Raw genomic sequence first — 17,387 nt, 5'->3', positions numbered from 1 at the left:
TAAACTGAGTCCAGATGGCTAATTCTAAATATAAAATTTTTTCTTCAAAAAATAAAAAAAGAAAAAAAAAAAAAGAAAAAAAAAAAAAAAAAAAAAAAAAAAAAATCACAGAGAGTGCAGGCATGGTGTTGCATGCCTTAAGTCTCAGCACTTGGGAGGCAGAGGGGCAGAGTGGCAGAGAGACAGAGGCAGGCAGAGTTCCAGGACAGCCAGGACTATGTAGAAAGACCCTGTTTCAAAACAAAACAACAAAATAAAACCAGGGAGAGCACATAGCACCACCTTTCTGGAGAACCACTTTCTTTCCCTCACATCCCTTAATCCTATCTCAAGGAACGGACTCCTCAGAAACCCTCATGTGAATAAAGATGTGCACTTACAGTGTCATCGAAGTATAACTCTTTTTATTTACCGTGAACATAGACAGCTTGCGGGAGTTGGCTGCTTTCCTTCCACATGAGTCTTGGGATTTGAACTCAGGTCTGCAGGCTTGATGACAAGTGCCTTTATCTGCTGAGCCATCTCATTAGCCCCCCCCACCCAACCCCCACTGAAGAAAAACTATCAATGACCTCAACAAATGTCCTAGGCACTACTAGCTAATTAAATTATGGCATATTGATGAAAGACACTACTCTGTAACTATTATGAAGAATCAGAATGAGCTATTACATGATGATGTAGAAACATGACCGACATATACTAAGTGAAGTCAGTCAAGGTGATGAGGCTTGTGCAATTGACACAGCTGGAAGGCTGCACAGCCACTGTTGGCATCAGCTGTTATTACTGTGTATGTGTGCACACGCATGCACATTGGTGCCAATGTGTGTACAGAGGTCAGAGGGCATTCTGTGGAGCCGGGACTTGCCTTCTGTCACGTGGGTGTCAGGCTTCATTGAAGTGTCTTACCCACTGAGCTGCCTCACTGGCCCTGTTGTCTGTTTTTAGAAGGAGGCCTCAGAGACCCCAGGCTGACCTCCAACTAGTAGAGGATGAGCCTGAACTCCTGGTCTTCTTGTCTCTACCTTCTAAGTGCTATTACAGGTATGTGCCACACCTTATCAAAAACTCAAACAGGAAAGTTAAATTTCTGAGTAAAAACCTAGCACCTTCCACACAGACAGTCTAAAGTCCTACCGTGTTTGTTTACTATCTACTCATTCTTCTGCCCATCAACCCATCAACTCAATGGTATTACATATAATTATCATTATTATTTGCAATGTTAAGGTGTGAACCCAGGGTCAGTGTATGCTAGGCAAGAGTATCCACACTGCTAATCTTAAACAATAGCATTATATTTATACATACATATAGTGTGTGTATGTGTGCATGTGGGCGCACATGCCACGGCACGTGGTAGAGGTCAGAGCACTATCTGTGGGGTTGGGTCTTTCCTTCCACCATGTGTCTCCTGGGGATTATATTCAGGTCATTAGGCTTGGCAGCAAGTACCTTAAGCCCCTGAGCTACCTCAATGGCTCCTGCCTTTAATTCTTTGAAACAGAGTCTTGGGTAGCTCAGGTTGGTCTTGATTTCATTATTTTCCTGCTTCCACCTTCTGAGTACTGGGGTTATAAGCATGTGCTTAAATGCCAGGCCTGTTATTAAGTATTATAATATTAAATATTCTTTAATTCTTTGAGACATTTAAAAACACTTTTTAGATTTATTGCTTGTGTGTGTTGTATCTGCATATATGTCTGTGTACCACATGTATGCCTGCTTCCTGAGGAACCAGAAGAGGTTGTTGGTCTCAAACTGGAGTTAGTTACGGATGGTTGTGGGCCACCATGTGGGTGCTAGGAACTGAAACCTGGGTCTTCAGTAAGAGCAACAAGTGCTCTTAATCAGCCCTGAATTTTTTTTTTTTATTTTTTTTTTTAACATTTATGTATTGTTTTGTGGACACATTCCATGGCATATAGTGGATAACTTGGGAGACTCAGCTGTCACTCTTGGTGTCACACTTAGCCATCTTCTGGTCCTGGAATATCTTTTTGTTTGTTTGTTTGCTTTTTTGAGACAGGGTTTCTCTGTAGAGTTTTGGCTGTTCTGGAACTCACTTTGTAGACCAGGCTGGCCTTGAACTCAGAAATCCACCTGCCTCTGCCTCCCAAGTGCTGGGATTAAAGGCATGTACCACCACGCCCAGCTCTGGAATATCTTTTTTAAAAGCATAATACATTTAATAGAAATAAAGAGTGCCTTGAGCAAGATCAGACTTAACTAAGACTTAGTATTTTAAAAAGGTTAAAGAGATAGACTGGAGAGATGGCTCAGCGGTTAAGACCTTTTCCAGAGGTCCTGAGTTCAATTCCCAGCAACCACAGGGTGGCTCATAACCATCTGTAATGTGATCCAGTGCCCTCTAGTGGTGTGGATGAAGACAGCTATAGTGTACTCACATACATACAATTAAAAAAACAAAAACAAACACTTTACGGAGATTGACAGTTGAGATCTGTGGACGTTGTTAAGGTGCTCAGATGAGGCCAGGCACACAGGAGTGACACCACTGGATTTATTTTTATTTCAGAGGTTTCTCTGACAGTTGATTGGAGGGTAGATTGAAAGAATGAAAGAACAGGCAGAGCTGGACAACAGTAGGAGCCTGGGTGAGAAACAATGAAGGTGTCAACCAAAATGGGGCATGGATTCTGCAGTAAACCACTACACATGGAAGACAGCAGGTAGGTTTCTACACGAATTACCGAAAACTGAGCTCTGATCCTGTAGCTGCCCAGGACAAATGAGTTAGGAGGTACACATGCCCTCTTCTCTCGGCCCACATCACAGTCATGGATGTAAACATGCCCAGGCTGCTGCCACCTCACTGCTGAGGCTCCAGCACTATCACCTCCTGCTGGGATTATCTCCGTTTCCTAGCTCGTCCCCCTGCAGTCTATGCTCTACATGATAGTCAGTAATTCTGTTTTTAATAAAAAATTAATTAACTTATTTCTTTATTTCTCACTATGTTTGTATTCTCATTATGTAGCCCTGGCTCATCTAGAACTTGCTATGTAGAGCAGGCGACCTTACAGATTATCTGCCTGCCTATGTCTTCCGAGGGCTAGGATTAAAGGTTATGTGCATGCTACCATGCTTGGTTTATAAAATTATTTTAAATTATGTTTATGTGTTCAAACGCGCTTGCAGAAGCCAGAGGTGCTGAAGCTTCCGGAGCTGGATTTACAGGCAGATGTAAGCCCCCTTCCCGAATGCTGAGACAAGCTGGGATCTTCCATCCACAGTGTGCTTACTGCTCAGACCCCAGCCCCTCCCTAGACAATCAGTCAGTGATTATTTTAAAGCATTACATATAGAAGCAGGAAAACTATGGGTTTGAGGCTATCCTGGGCTATGTAGTGGAGATTTTAAGCCTCTTTGAGCTACTTTAAAAACAAAACCAACCAAACAACCAAACAAACAAAAAAAATGGTAGGGCTGGAGAGATGGCTCAGGGGTTAGAGCACTGGCTGCTCTTCCAGAGGATCAGTGTTCAGTTCCAGGAACCCACATGGTAGCTCACAACCACCCATTAAACTCCAGCTCTAGGGGATCCAACACCATTTTCTGACCTCTGTGTACACCAGGCACACACATAGTACTTATCTGTACATGCAGGCAGAACACTCATCAACATAAAACAAAACAAACCCAAAACAAAAACCAAAGCCCAACAAAATCCCCAAAACAATCCAGAAAACAAAAACCCAAAGTGGCCTCAAAGCCTTTACATGATCTGCAGTCATTTCTTTTTATGAAGTCCGAATTATCCTGATACCAAAATAGAATAAAGAAAATTACAGGCCGAGCTCCTTGAAGAACACAGAACAACAATTCTCAGCAAAAGGGCTGCACACTGATTTCAAGAGAACATGGTAGGGCTGGAGACATGGCAGGGGTTAAGAGCACTGGCTGCTCTTCCAGAAGTCCTGTGTTCAATTTTCAGCAACCACATGGTGGCTCACAACCATTTGTAATGGGATGATGTGTCTGAAGACTGAAACAGTGTACTCATATACCTAAAATAGATATGCCTTAAAAAATATATTAGAAAAAAAAAAGGAAAAGAAACCATGGTAAATATTCACCATGAGCAAGCGACAGGGATGATTCACATTTGCAAATCAATAATGGAATTCATTAAACAATGGACTTAAGACAGAAATCAAATTATCATTTCTTAGATGTGGAAAAGGCTTCTGACAAAATAAAACATTATTTTGTGATAAAAGTCATGGAAGAGAGAGGATGTACCTCAACATTACAAAGGCTACAGCTGACAGATTACAGCCAACATTATATTAGCTACAGAAAACTCAAAACTGAAATCAGGAACAAGACAGGCGTCAGGAGTCCACTTCTCCACTCCTACTCAGTACAGTAAAGCCTTAGCTACAGCAATCAGACAAGAGAGACAAAGTACACAACAGGAAGGGAGGAGCCACAGGAGCTCACTTCCAGATGATGCTCTACACACCAGGGCACCATGACAATGGACAAGCACTCTTGACCAAGAGGCAGAATAAAAAAATCAACACGCAAACCCTACAGTCTTCCTCTACACGGCAGCAAACAGGTTGAGAAAGAACTCAGAGAAAGCATTCCACTCACAACTGCCGCAAAATAAACCTTCCAGTAAACATGCCTTAAGAAAAGCTTTAAGAACTGAATGAAACTGGTGAAGACCCTGCCCGCACCCCAGCATCCCCCAGCTCATGGATTGGAAAATCAATAGTATGAACTGGCATTACCAAAAGCCAACACCCATCAAACGCATGAGTGTCTCTAATAACAACAGGTACCCCAGTGGTCACCTACCTCTTCTTTTCATTCCCTCCCTAACACTGTTTAAAGCGAGCAGGGGCATTATCTGTTTTATATACTGCCACAGGTCCAGTCATGGCTGGCAATGTGTTAATCATGAATTACTGTTTTTTTCCAGTGCTTGGGATCAAACACAGGGCTCTGTACTCACAAGCTAAGTGCTTTACTAAGCTACACACACAGTTCCAAGCCACTTTAATGATGCTAATAGTATTTGTAAAAATGAATTAAAAAAAGGTCTAACTTTTCATGGTCTAAACAGGGGTGCTGAACACATGAAAATGAAACCATCTGGCAAAAAAAGGTATTTAAATCACTCCAAGCAGTGAAAAAGTCATTGGGGTGTATACTGAGAATTGAAACCTGTTATCTCTGTGTAGCAAGAATACCAGGAGAGACTGCTGATGAGGAAGGACTGTCCTGCCTGCAGTCCCCTCTAGCCCCCCTCCCCTTCCTCTTCTTTCTTTTCAGATAGGGTCTCACTCTGCAGACCAGGCTGGCCTCAAACCCCAAGGGTCTGCTCTCTTCTTTCTCCTGGGTGCTGGGATTAAAGGTATGTGCCACCATGCCTGTTTTTTTCTAAGATTTAAAAAAAAAAAAAAAAAATTATGTGTACATACCTGTGGAATTTATACTCTGGGTATAATCTGCAGAGGCCAGAAGAGGGCACTGGAGCCTGGACCTGAGTTACAGGAGGCCGGGCGTGGCCTGTGAGTGACAGAGCTATAATTGAGCCCTGTGCAGGAGCGGCAAGTGCTCCTATCCACTGAGGCTGCGTGTTCTAGCCCCCATTCTGTTTGTCCAAGGGCCTTACTGTGCTGTCCAGGTTGGCTCTCAGCTGCCTCAGCTTCCTGAGGGGTCGGGCACGCTGCAGCACCTGGCTGCACAGCCTTGTTTAGCAGTGCAGTTGGCTTTAGTCACCAGGTCCTCACCTTCATGTACTTGTTGAAGACACTCTGGATCTCCTCATTGATGCTAGGCTGCAGGACAGCACGGAGGAGATCCATAGAGATGGCTGGGTCTGTGAAACTGCGTTTGTTGGGGAGATAGAGTCAGGGGAGCATTCCAACAGACCTTCCTAGACTACTCAGCTTATTAGCGACATGGGATTCTAAACTTCTATTTCATCATAACTCTCTGTGAAATAGGAATTATTTTCCAAGTGTTTTATGAAATATAACACACACACACATTTTTTCTTTTCCTATTTTTGAGACAGAGTCTCACTATGTAGTCTGGCTGTCTTGGAACTCACTACATAGATCAGGCTGGCCTCAAACTCACAGATGTCTGCCTGCCTCTGCCAAGTACTATAATTAATAAATGATTATCACTACCCCAGGTCAAAAATACAAGAAGGATTCCAAAGCCCCATCCAGAGTTCTTTCCCTTCCCCAGGCTGGACACTCAACTAGTAGCCCCATGTCAGAGCTGAGAAAACAGAGTCTAAGAAAAGCTAAAGGCTTATGTTAAAACATCTCAATCTGCATTAGAACAGATGTCTGAATCTTGAATTCACATCCTCTGACTTACAGACTTCAATCACGGAGATGGTACTAGACTTCCCTGCTTGGTAGAGGGGTTAGGATGTGGAACTGACAAGGTGACAAGAAGTTACAGCCCCGGAGTCTCTTTCCACCCTACTCCTGTGCCCTTTACGGGCTGCTGATCTCAGACTCCTACAGTGGGACTCCCAAAGCACGCACTGCAGTCCACCGAACCGGATATCGGTCTCACCCAGGACGAGCCTTACCTTGTGGTCATCTGAGATCGGCGGCCCCTTCGCTGCACCTGCCGATGTTTTATCATTATGTTCCAAGGGTTCTGTGGGGACCAAGTGGGCAAATGTCACCGAGGCCGCTCATAGCGAGAATGAGGAGAAAGTGAGTATGGAGCTAAACCTAGCCGTTCCTGCTTCTCACTTCTCCCACCTTGGGGTGAAGGGGAATTAATTCAGTTGGCTGGAAGACCCTGTCAGGGTGGAGGAACTGGGAAAATGTTTTCTGTCACCAATGTCCAAAGCTCGCTTTTTCTGAAAGAGCAAGAGGAAGGGCAGCAGTGTTTACCTAGGGTCTACTATGAGGCGGGTGACGAGTCAGGGCGTTCTACCCGCCTTTATCAGCCCATCCCACCATAACTCCATCAAGCTCGGGGTAAGGCTGTTCATTTCACAGAAGAGAAACCTGGCGCTCAGAGGGTGTCACATCAGGCCCACGTCACCTAGCTACAATCGCAATCCAGCTCGTCGCGGCACTGAGAAAACGGCACCCCCAGGGCCGCACAGCCGCCGCGTTCTTTCGCCCGCGGGCCCGGGGCCCGGGGCCCGGGGCCCGGGAGCCCGAGGCCCTGCCCGGCCCGAGCCCCAGCCTCGTCCGGGCGTCCTCACCGTGAGAACGGGCTGGCCCGCCGCGCCCGCGTCGCCCAGCTCCAGGCCACCTCGCTCCGCCCCGCCGGGGCCCCGCGGCTGCTCGGTGTCGCCAGTCGCCCCCATGGCGCCCCCCGGCCCACAACAACCTCAGCTCGACTCAGCCACCGGAAAGCGGCGCCGTGACGTCACGGGAGCGCCCGAGCCACCCAGCCGGAAGCGCGACGCGCGTGCGCCGTGGGGGTTGCTATGGGAACCGAACTGCCGCCTAGATGCCGCCTCTCGGCGGATTTCCTGGTCTTTGGTGTAAGAGACGACGTCGAGGCTTCCAGACCCTTGAAAGACAAAGGCTGGGCACCGAGTGTGGGTGTTCGGGGGCCATTCAGTCAAGGGGCGAGGGCGGGTGTGAGGGCAGCAGAGCGTACACTTCAGCTGGGGAGCATGGGGCTTCGGATGAGGGCAGCCCGAAGTTCAGTCTTTGAAAACCACAGGGACATCTGAAAACTTGGCACAGCCTCCCCCGAACTGGAATAGTCTGACTCAGGAACCGGGAAAGCCAACAATAGAAGGGGTTGTTGGTGCCACCCTAAATACCCAAACACCTAAACACCATACTACTAGCCTTTGCGGGCTGCCGCTTGTGTCGGAAGGCATCAGAATGAAGGCTGGGTTTTGGCTTGTGAACTAGTCCTGTTGCAGAGAGCTGGCCTTCTCTCCCCTAGATGGTTGATTCTGGGCTAGGTAGGGGCTGAAAGGTTTAACAACTGTGGCGTTCTCCAGAGCTCCCCTTAGCACTACCTCAGAGGTAAGCTGTCTGTGAAAGAATTGGATTCATTTACGGGTGATAAAATAACTCTTCTCAGGTCACAAGAAGCAGGTAGTGTCAAGTCTATGAGTTTTGTGTTAGGAAGGATCTCGATTCCAACCTGATGTGATATGATCGTTAACGTTGGATAGGGCCTGGTGTGATATAACCCCAGCACCGAGGAAGAAGTAGCTGTGCTGCAGAGCTGTCTCAAAGCCAAAGGCTAAGAAAAGGCTGTGGGACTGGGTCGCTTACCGCTGTTCTCCTGCATACTAATTGCACGGTCATTCTTCCACAGTTTCAAGTATTCCAGGCTGGACCATGTAACTGCCTCCACCTCCACAGTGCTGGTTCACAGGCATGCCACACTCCATGTTTGGTTTATGTCCTGTTGGAAATTGACCCCAGAGTCACATGGTTGATACTAGGGCTGGAATATTTTATGCAAGGCACTTAAAACTCTGGTATAAGGACCTCCTTACATTATTCTAATATAATAGTAATTTCCACCAGCCTTCACTTAAGGACTTTTTCCTCTGAAATATTATTGTGTGGATTAAAATACTGCGTATAAAGCACATATTACCAGTGTTGTTCCATGTTCCAACATCCACTTTTTTTTTTTTAGGTTTACTTATGTGTACAAGTGTTTTGCTGGCATGCATGTATGTATGTACATCATGTGTGTGCCTGGTGTCCGCAGAGGTCAGAATAGGGTATTGGATCATTTGGAAATAGAGTTATGGATAATTGTAAACTTCCCTGTGGGTGCTGGGAACTGAACCCTGGTCCTCTACAAGAGCCACACATGCTCCTTGACTGCTGGGCCATCTTTCTAGCTTCAACATCCACCTTCTAACAAGGCACTTCCTTGCTTTAAACAATGGTGGGTTTTTTTTCCCCCTTTGGCAAGACCCTCCTCTGTAGCGCTAGGCTGGGCTTCAGCTTAGGCCCAAGCTGACGGTGTAATCTATCTGTCTCTCTCTCTGCCTCCCCAAGACTGGAATGGCAAGCAGACACTACCATGCCTGGCTTTGGATATATGAAGATAGTCTTTTGTTGTTTTTTTGTTTTTACCTGTACTCTGCCCTTAACCTTACTGGGCTCAGCAGTGTCACTGGACACCATTAGCTATCACAGCCAACAGAGGACATGTGCTACATAAATAAAAAGAAGCAGGGGAGAAGGTGACAGAGGAGACATATGAAAGTCCGAGTCATCGCAGCTGCCCTCTCTAATTTTGATGACTGCCCTTCATTTTGTCTAAGAGCGGCATGTGTGGTCCACAGGGATCAAGCTGCAATTCTTTTGTTTTCTGTATTGATGCTGAAACCCTCCGATGCTGCTCTTCCCAGAGTTGGACAGTGTGTCAGGCATCATTAGTTCGGCTATTTTCTTAAGTTCTCTTTCCAGTTCCTCCCTTTGTCAAGGACTAGGTATAGAGGCCCTTCTACATCCCATGGACGGAACAAGGAACACTGAGCTTTTGTTCCCTGTCAGGGTCATTCTTGGCAAAGTCAGCAATGGACTGGCGCCAGGGTTCTGGGGGGCCGAGGCCAGGTTTCCACGTAAGCTGTGGTTAAATGTTCCAGACCTTGAGATATGAAATGCTTTGCTTACCGTACCAGAATATACCTTGCAAAAGAGGAGCTAGAGCTCCTTGTAATTCTGCTGTAACTGCTGTAACCTACTGGTTTGTATTCTGTTTCTCCATCCGAGGCTATGTAAAGAGCTGTGACAATAATAAACTTGCTGGCTTGAGCCATTGGCCCTCGACCCTTCACACCCACCCACACCCCCTGCTTTGGACTGCTTATTTTTCTTATCTCTGGTCCTCTCCCTCAGAATCCCAGTGTGGACCCAGCAAGAACCGCTGGTCTGGTTCACCTTCTGTCATTTTGACTGCAACTGAGTCCTTCCAAAGCCCTCTGGTCTCTCTTTGACCTTTAACCCAGAGGCAACCTCTCCATTTTTCTAGCTTCCCATGGGACCTCATTACTTGACTAAGAGTGTTAGGTATATCCCATGGCAGTATATGGTCCCTCCCATCACATGTGCTCTTTGGTAGTGCCAGGAAATTTCCCACACACCAGCAGCCAATCATTGTTCTCATTGTTAGGAGAAGCTGTTCTGAGGGGATAATTGCTTCAGTGAAACCACTGGGATTAGACTGACAGGAGCGACGTAGTCCTCCCTTCTGCTGCTACCTCTTCCTTACACTGAGCTCTTGACTCATAGTCAGCAGGATGTTAAGATCCCTCTCCCTCATGAAGACACTTCTTGCTCTTGGGTTCCTGGCATCTTGGGTAGCTGCAGGAGAGCACGGTGAGCTATCATTTGGGGGTCCTTGGCTAAAACTAATAGAGAAGTTAACCGGGGGAGTGGACAACTCCTCTCTAAAGCTCCTCATTTGTGGAGCTGATCGTCTCTGTAGGAAGAACTGGGTGGGAAGTGAGGACCAGTTGTCTTGCAACAAGGAGCTAAGACTTACAAGTTATCTGCTAGGACAGGACCATGCAACAGTCCCCTTTTCTCTGTCTGTCTGCCTTTCTCTGTAGCACTCATGGTTTATTTGTCTTTTGGTAGTGGTAGTGGTAGTGGTGGTGGTGGTGGTGCGCTAGTGTCTGTGTGGCAGGAAGAGATGGAGGTTGCAGAGATATTCTACATAGGGATGCATGGAGATTCTGAGTTCCTTGAGTACAGTTGACTCTCATTCCCTAATTCTTTTCTTTCTTTTCTTTTCTTTTTTTTTTTTAAGATTTGTTCTCGTGTATCTCTCTCTTTCTGTGTACAGTGTGTGTGTGTGTGTGTGTGTGTGTGTGTGTGTCTGCAGAGGCCAGAGAGGGAGTAGGGTCCCCTTGAGCTGGGGGTACAGATGGTTGTGAGATGCCAGAGGTTGGTCCTGGGCACCGCAGTTGCGTCCTCTGGAAGAACATCAAGTAGTTTTGATGTTAGCAGTGGAGTCATTTCTTCAGCCTCCAAGTCCCATTTCCTGAGGCCTAGCCAATTCTCTGAACTTCTATGAAATCTCTTTCAGTTAAGGAAGAGCAGTGCCCGACTGATCAGGACCCATGCAAAGATTTATGCCAGAGCAGTAGGTCGTGTCCTGCTGGGCAGAAGTGTACAGGCTGTGGTAGGGCCTCCCTAAGGGGATGTTGTCATGTTGGGCAGGATCCCAGTGTGTCCCCTGGCCCTATTTCTCGGCTGGGTAGAACCAGAGAGTTTCTCACCTGCTGGGTCGTCTTCAGACACCTGGCTGTGTGGGTTGCCTCTTTTCCCCTCTGAGGTCTCAACCATTCCTTACCCCTGCTCTTTGTCCTGTCACTGATGACCCATATTATTTACTGTGGACTATAGTTTGCTTGTAGTCTGGGAAGGTGGTAGGTGAGACAATCAGCAGGCAAAGGTACTTGCCTACCTGATCAAAACCCCTAGGAAGCCATGCAAATGTGGAAGGAGAACTGTCCTTTGAGAGCGCCACATGGATGCCATGGTACATGAGCCTCTCCTACAATGGTGCTCCTTAGAGAAAGAGGCCCTAAGGAGTTAGGCTATGCCTCAGGACCTCACTGTGAGTCTGTGCTGACACCATACTCACGATCCTCCTGCATCTGCCTCCTGAGTGCTGTGATTGCAGGTGTGTATCATCGTGCTTGGTTTTCCCTCCCTCTCTTCTAAAGTCGGGGTCTTGCTTCAAAGTCCAGGATGGTCTTGAACCTGCAGTTCTCCTGCTTCCCCTTTCCAAAGTACTAGGATTCTAGGGATTAGACCACAGAGCCTCTAGCTGCCTTTCTCACTCTCAGAAACCCGGCCCTGTCTTCCCTGGGGCTCTGGTCTCTGTCTCCTCCTGGTATAGCAAGGACTTGTAAACCAGTGTTCTTCCTTGGCTTCATAAACGACTGCGATGCCTACTCTGAAACAGGCCTTGCATTATAGCCAGGCTCCTGCTCCCTGTGAACAGTTATAAAACTGAGAGATTTCTCTGAAGAGCCCTCCCTTCCCCCACCTCCCACATGTTGTTCACCACAGCTGTCTTGTCTTTCACTTTAAACTGTCCCTCTAATCCTCTCCCTCTCCCACTGCCCAAGGCCTGATCATGGCCTCCACAGTCCTGGGTGTTCCTTCCCAACAGCTCATTTTGAAGGGTAACTGATCTCAACTTCTTTACCCTGAACCTGCCTCTTTAAAAAAAAAAAAATTAAAGACTTTATTTACTGATTTTGCCTATGTGCACCAGCTAGGGCATGCATTTGTAGATCAGACGACAACTTGTGGGAATTGGTTCCTTTAACTATGTGGGACTTGAGGGTCACATTCAGGTCTTCAGGCTTTCGGTAAGCAGCTTTATCTCACCAGTCTGTTTTTTTTTTTTTTTTAAATAAACTTCTTGTTTTGTTTTTCAAGACAGTTTCTCTGTGTAGCCCTGGCTGTCCTGGATGGAACTCACTCTGTAGACCAGGCTGGCCTCAAACTCAGAGATCCCCCTGCCTCTGACTCCCAAGTGCTGGTACTAAAGGTCAATGGTCCACTACCACCTGTTTTTTGTTTGTTTGTTTTTAATGTGGGTGAGGGAGATTGAAACGCAGGTCCTCAAATTCAGTTCTTCATGCTTGTTCAGAAAGCACCTTACTGACTGAATTATCTCTCTAACTCATGACTTTAAACAGTTTTATGATTTTTCTTTGTGTGTGTGCACCATAGCTATGTGGGTGCCCTCCTAAGCCAGAAGAGGGTGTCAGATTCCCCTAGAACTGGAGTTACAGATGATTTGGGGACTGAACCCTGGCCCACTGCGGGAACAATAAATACCCTTACCTGCTGAGCCATCTCTCCAGCTCCTTGAACCAGGGAGGAACAGAGGCAGTCCCAAAGTTGTTCAGAGACCACGCTGTTCTAGCATGTGCACCCCTGATGAGGTGTGACCAGTGCAGAGACGTGCTGCACATCTGGCTGCAGCAGGAGACCTGTGGTCTCCCTCTCCAAACAAAACCTCTTCACACTCCATGAGCAGATGAACTTGCTCCTATGTCAAACATATGCACACTATCTGGTGCCAAGGCACCAACCATTTCCTGACAATTGGTTTTAGTTTGCTTTGAGAAGGAATATAAATGCCAGATGTATTCTGAGAACTGAACAGAGATACACAGAACACCCAAGTCACAAGCACTCGTTGCATTAGTCCCAGCAGAGCAGGATGCCAAGAGGCAATGCACACACCCTTAGGTGGAGGTGGATTAGGAAATTGCTGACTAATTCCTGATCCCGTTGGTCAGCTGAGGTATTCTCTGCTAAAATGTACCCCAGGAACCCACAAACAGGCAGCAGAATCGAATCTTGATGCCTTCAGAAGACAACACACATCCCCTGTTCATCTGCTTCAGAAACTTTCCACTCTGCACACACAGGCCAGACTCTTGTTAATAGTCGAGGCAAATTTTCTTTTATTCTGGCAACGTTTGGCTTTGGAAAGAGATCTCTTCTCCCTTGCACGGGGTCATCATGACCTCATTAATTCTAGACTAGAATATTTATCTTTTTTCCCACAAACATCTATTGGATATTTACAATTTGCTACATCCACAACAAGTTCTGGGTACACTGTGCTGGACAAAGTGTTCGAATAAATACACAATTTCAAGCTGATAAGGACATTCCAGGACCATTAAAGGGTGCTTAGAGAATAATGGGTTCTTATTGTGTAGGGTAGTTAAAGGGAGTATGTCCAAGATTGTGACATTTAAGCTAAAACTGGGAGAAGTTTAAAACTAGCTGGGAGGTGGGTGTGGTTGGATATCAAAGAGAGAGAACCCCATGTAGAGGTCTTCAGAGGACAAGGCATATGAATGGTTAGAGACAGAGACAGGAGGACAATGCCGGTGGAAGGCAGAGACCGTTGACACTAGGGAGGTGGCAGTGGGAATGGAGAAAAGCTCTCTGTTCTGGGCCTGCTTCCTTTACCAGTAACACTAGAAGTTATAAGAAGCTGGTGATGTTGCTGTGTGGTGTGGCAGATACCTCAGGAGGCAGAGGCAGGGGCATCTCTGTGAGTTCGACGCCAGCCTGGTCTACAGAGTGAGTTCCAAGACAGCCAGGGCTGCACAGAGAAACACTGTCTTGAAAAAAAAAAGTTGGTTGTCATCTGTTCTTATTTTGCTCTTTTAGAATTAAACAAGTATTTATTTTTTAAAAATTATCTTTAATTTTTTTTTTTAAGTTGTTATCCCCCTCCTGGTCTGCCCTCCAACAGTTCCTTATCCCATTCCTCCTCCTCCATCTCCAAGAGGATGTTCCCACCTCCACCCCAGCCCCCTCCAGGCCTCCCCACTCCATGGGGCCTCAAGTCTCTCAAGGGTTAGGTGCTTCTCTCACTGAGGCCAGACCAGGCCGTCCTCTGCTGTCTATGTGTCAGGGGTCTCATACCACCTGGTTGGTGGCTCAGTGTCCGAGAGATCTCGGGGGTCCAGGTTAGTTGAGACTGCTGGTCTTCCTATGGGGTTGCCCTCCTCCTCAGTGTCTTCCAGCCTTTCCTTAATTTGATCACGGGTGTGTGTGTGTGTGTGTGTGTGTGTGTGTGTGTGTGTGTGTGTCTGGCTTCAGTCCAGTGGTTGGGTGTGAGTATCTGCGTCTGTCTCAGTCAGCTGCTTGTTGGGCCTCTCGGAGGGCAGCCATACTTGGCTCCTGTCTGTAAGCACACCATAGAACCAGTAAAATTGTCAGGCCTTGGAGCCTCCCATTGATATGGATCCCAATTTGGGCCTGTCACTGGACCTCCTTTCCCTCAGGCTCTTCTCCATTTTTGTCCCTGCAGTTCTTTTAGACAGGAACAATTCTGACTGTTTTGACTGTGGGATGGCAATCCCATCCCTCCACTTGATGCCCTGTCTTTCTACTGGAAGTGGACTCTACGAGTTCCCTCTCCCCACTGCTGGCATTTCATCTAAGGTCAGGTCTCTGGTGCATTCTGGTCCCAGACTATCTTCTAAGATAGTCTTTCTGTGTAACATGTAGTAGCTTTGAATTTTTAGTCTTCCTGCCTCAGTTTTCCAGATGCTGCAGTTATACACATGTGACACTGCAGCTCTCCCATGAATACAGTTTCTAACCAGTCCTTTAAGTTCAGGAACAGGATAATCCACCCCCCCAACCCTCTGCTGATCACCCCCTTTCTGAGACCTTGAAATTCCACAGCATGTGTCATCTTTCCCTTCTACCATGCCTCCCTGGTAGCAAGCTCTTTTCCAGTAAATACCCAGTGGGGTGATTTGTATCTGGCTTAGCTTTCTTGGACAGACTGCTCGTAAGAGAGTCTAGAACACTGTAGTCTTTCCAGGATTCTCAGTGCCCAGCCCTGGGACCAAATCTGGAAATCATTGTTAGCTTGCAGGGGGCCTCCTACAACCTTCTCAGTGTCTGAAGCTGAACTCTGAATTGTGGGGATTAAGGGCAAGGTGTGGTGTCTTTGTGAGCTTCTTTGGCCTTTGGCTGCTAGAGACAGGACTTCCTTTTCCTTTGAGGGTAGTCAGTCAGACTAGAAGCAGTCTCCAGACCCCTCAGAGCCTGCAGGACCTTACCAGTTAAAGTGAAGTTAGTATTTACCTGCATCTTCAGCAGCTATAACTCCTGCTGTAGAGAAGGGACGCAGCAATGAGACTGACCCCCAGGAAACTCTCCGTCCTGAGCTTTTCCTAACCTTTGGCGTCATCAGAGGTAGGTATACTGTAGCAGGGCTGGTCTGTTTGACAAAGGTGGAGCGTAAGTCAGGTTACCTGGGGCACAGGGAGACACTGGAATGTACTCGCAGGGATAAGTTCTGGTCTGAACGTGAGTCTGTGGTCAATCTTCTGTCTGTTTGCTCTGTGGGCCTGGGCAAGTGTGTTCATCTCTTTGAATCTCCTCTTTGTCATCTTCATAGCGTGATGACATAGTTTGGAAGAAATGTGTTTGAAGAGCCTGCATTCAATCTGCCATGTAACACTCAGGACCTTCCTACAGCCCAGGGCTGCTCCAGTCTGTTTCCTCTCTGCTCATTTGCATTTGACCCACCCACTTACCTGTCAATCATTCACTTACACTATGTAAGGAGAGTCAGCCCTACCTGGAATGTGGGTGTCTATGGTGAGCAAGGTCCACACCTTTGGTGGAGTGTTGTGATGAGGGAGCTGCAAAGACAGAGGCTATGAGGGAGGGGATTGGAGACAAAGAGGGTAGTTCAGCTATGGTGGGGGAGGTGGCAGGCCTCAGATTTGGGGCAGCTTCCAGCTTCTTTCCCAGATTTTATTCTAAGTGCAGAAGGAAACAGAGCCAGTGAGATGGTCTATCAGGTAAAGGGCTTACCACATAAACCCAAGACTCTGAGCTCAGCCTCCTGGTGGAAGAGGACTGACTTCCAGATGTTGTCCACTGGGCAGACAGGCACACTGTGGTATTCATGCACCCACGGTCACACACAATAAATTCAAGTTTTAAATCATGTATACAAGAAGTAACCAAGCCAGGCATGGTGGAAGTGCAATCCTAGCACTGGGAAGGCAGAAGGATCAAGAGTTCAAGGCTGTTCTCAGCTCCATGGTGAGTTTAAGGTAATCTGGGAAAGTCATTGTGGTGAGTTTAAATGAGGAAGAAGCCTATTCCAGTTTTTATTCTGAAAAGGCTGTTCTGGTGTGGGAAGAATGGATGTCAGCGAGTGTAGACAACCAAAGACCAGGTGAGCTGTCATCATGTCAGACTAGGTGAGAGATAGGTCGAGGTCGTCAGTCACAAGGCAGACATGGAAAGTCAGAGACTTAAAGGACCAGCTACAGAAGTAAATGGCTGTGGACACTGAGGGAGAGGGGCGTCAAGAATGCTGCGTCAAGAATGTGTGTCTAACCTGAGTGATGGGGGCAGGGATGTTCTTTGACAGAAGGAGTTGGAGGACAAGGGGCAGGTAGAACTGGAGCTGACACCGGAGGGAAGCCAGCGTCCTGACTGCAACTTCCCTGCTTATAGGTGATTGGTGCGGTGTTAGGAGAGGTGCAGATAGAGGGTGGGGGTGGCTATCCCCAGTCCTGTTTCTTGTCCTGATCCCTGGCAATGTGATCAGCTATGAGCTTCCTGAGATGAATGCCTTGTCATGGCTGAGTTCACCTAGGCTAACAGAACCAAGACACTGAGGGCAGAGCATCCTGTCCAAAGGCATTGCAGGGACCATGTTTTTACAAGGTTCCTGGGGGCAGGACAAGGGTGGGGAGTTAGAACTATTAAGGAACCTGGTTTCAGGAGAGTGTGAGGGACTACAAGCACTGTCCAGCTTAAGAATGAGAGATGTTGAGCCGGATGTAGTGGCGCATGCCTTTAATCCTAGCACTCGGGAGGCAGAGGCAGGTGGATTTCTGA

General features: G+C 47.1%; 2 protein-coding genes across 3 annotated transcripts in view; one reads left to right on the top strand and one right to left on the bottom strand.

Moving 5' to 3' along the window:
• Dnttip1 (deoxynucleotidyltransferase terminal interacting protein 1) overlaps positions 1 to 7,389 on the bottom strand; it is a 22,912-nt gene extending 15,523 nt beyond the window's left edge. The window contains exons 1-3 of the mRNA XM_021193067.2: positions 7,226 to 7,389; positions 6,593 to 6,663; positions 5,772 to 5,868 (exon numbers count right to left, since the gene is read on the bottom strand). Coding sequence (XP_021048726.1) covers positions 5,772 to 5,868; positions 6,593 to 6,663; positions 7,226 to 7,330 — 273 coding nt within the window. The 5' untranslated portion in view covers positions 7,331 to 7,389. The remainder of the gene's footprint in view (positions 1 to 5,771; positions 5,869 to 6,592; positions 6,664 to 7,225) is intronic.
• A 64-nt stretch (positions 7,390 to 7,453) lies between these two features.
• Positions 7,454 to 17,387, top strand: part of Wfdc3 (WAP four-disulfide core domain 3) — a 15,782-nt gene continuing 5,848 nt past the window's right edge. The window contains exon 1 of one of the 2 annotated variants that reach the window (XM_021194970.1): positions 7,454 to 7,567. In XM_021194970.1, the coding sequence (XP_021050629.1) occupies positions 7,477 to 7,567 (91 nt within the window). In that variant the 5' untranslated portion in view covers positions 7,454 to 7,476. Of the gene's footprint in view, positions 7,568 to 10,098; positions 10,335 to 17,387 lie in introns of those variants that run through there. The other variant, XM_021194971.1, reaches the window with a different exon arrangement.

Source organism: Mus pahari, chromosome 3, assembly GCF_900095145.1.
Source record: "Mus pahari chromosome 3, PAHARI_EIJ_v1.1, whole genome shotgun sequence".
NCBI lineage: Eukaryota > Metazoa > Chordata > Mammalia > Rodentia > Muridae > Mus > Mus pahari.
This window is presented reverse-complemented; position numbering and strand designations above follow the sequence as displayed.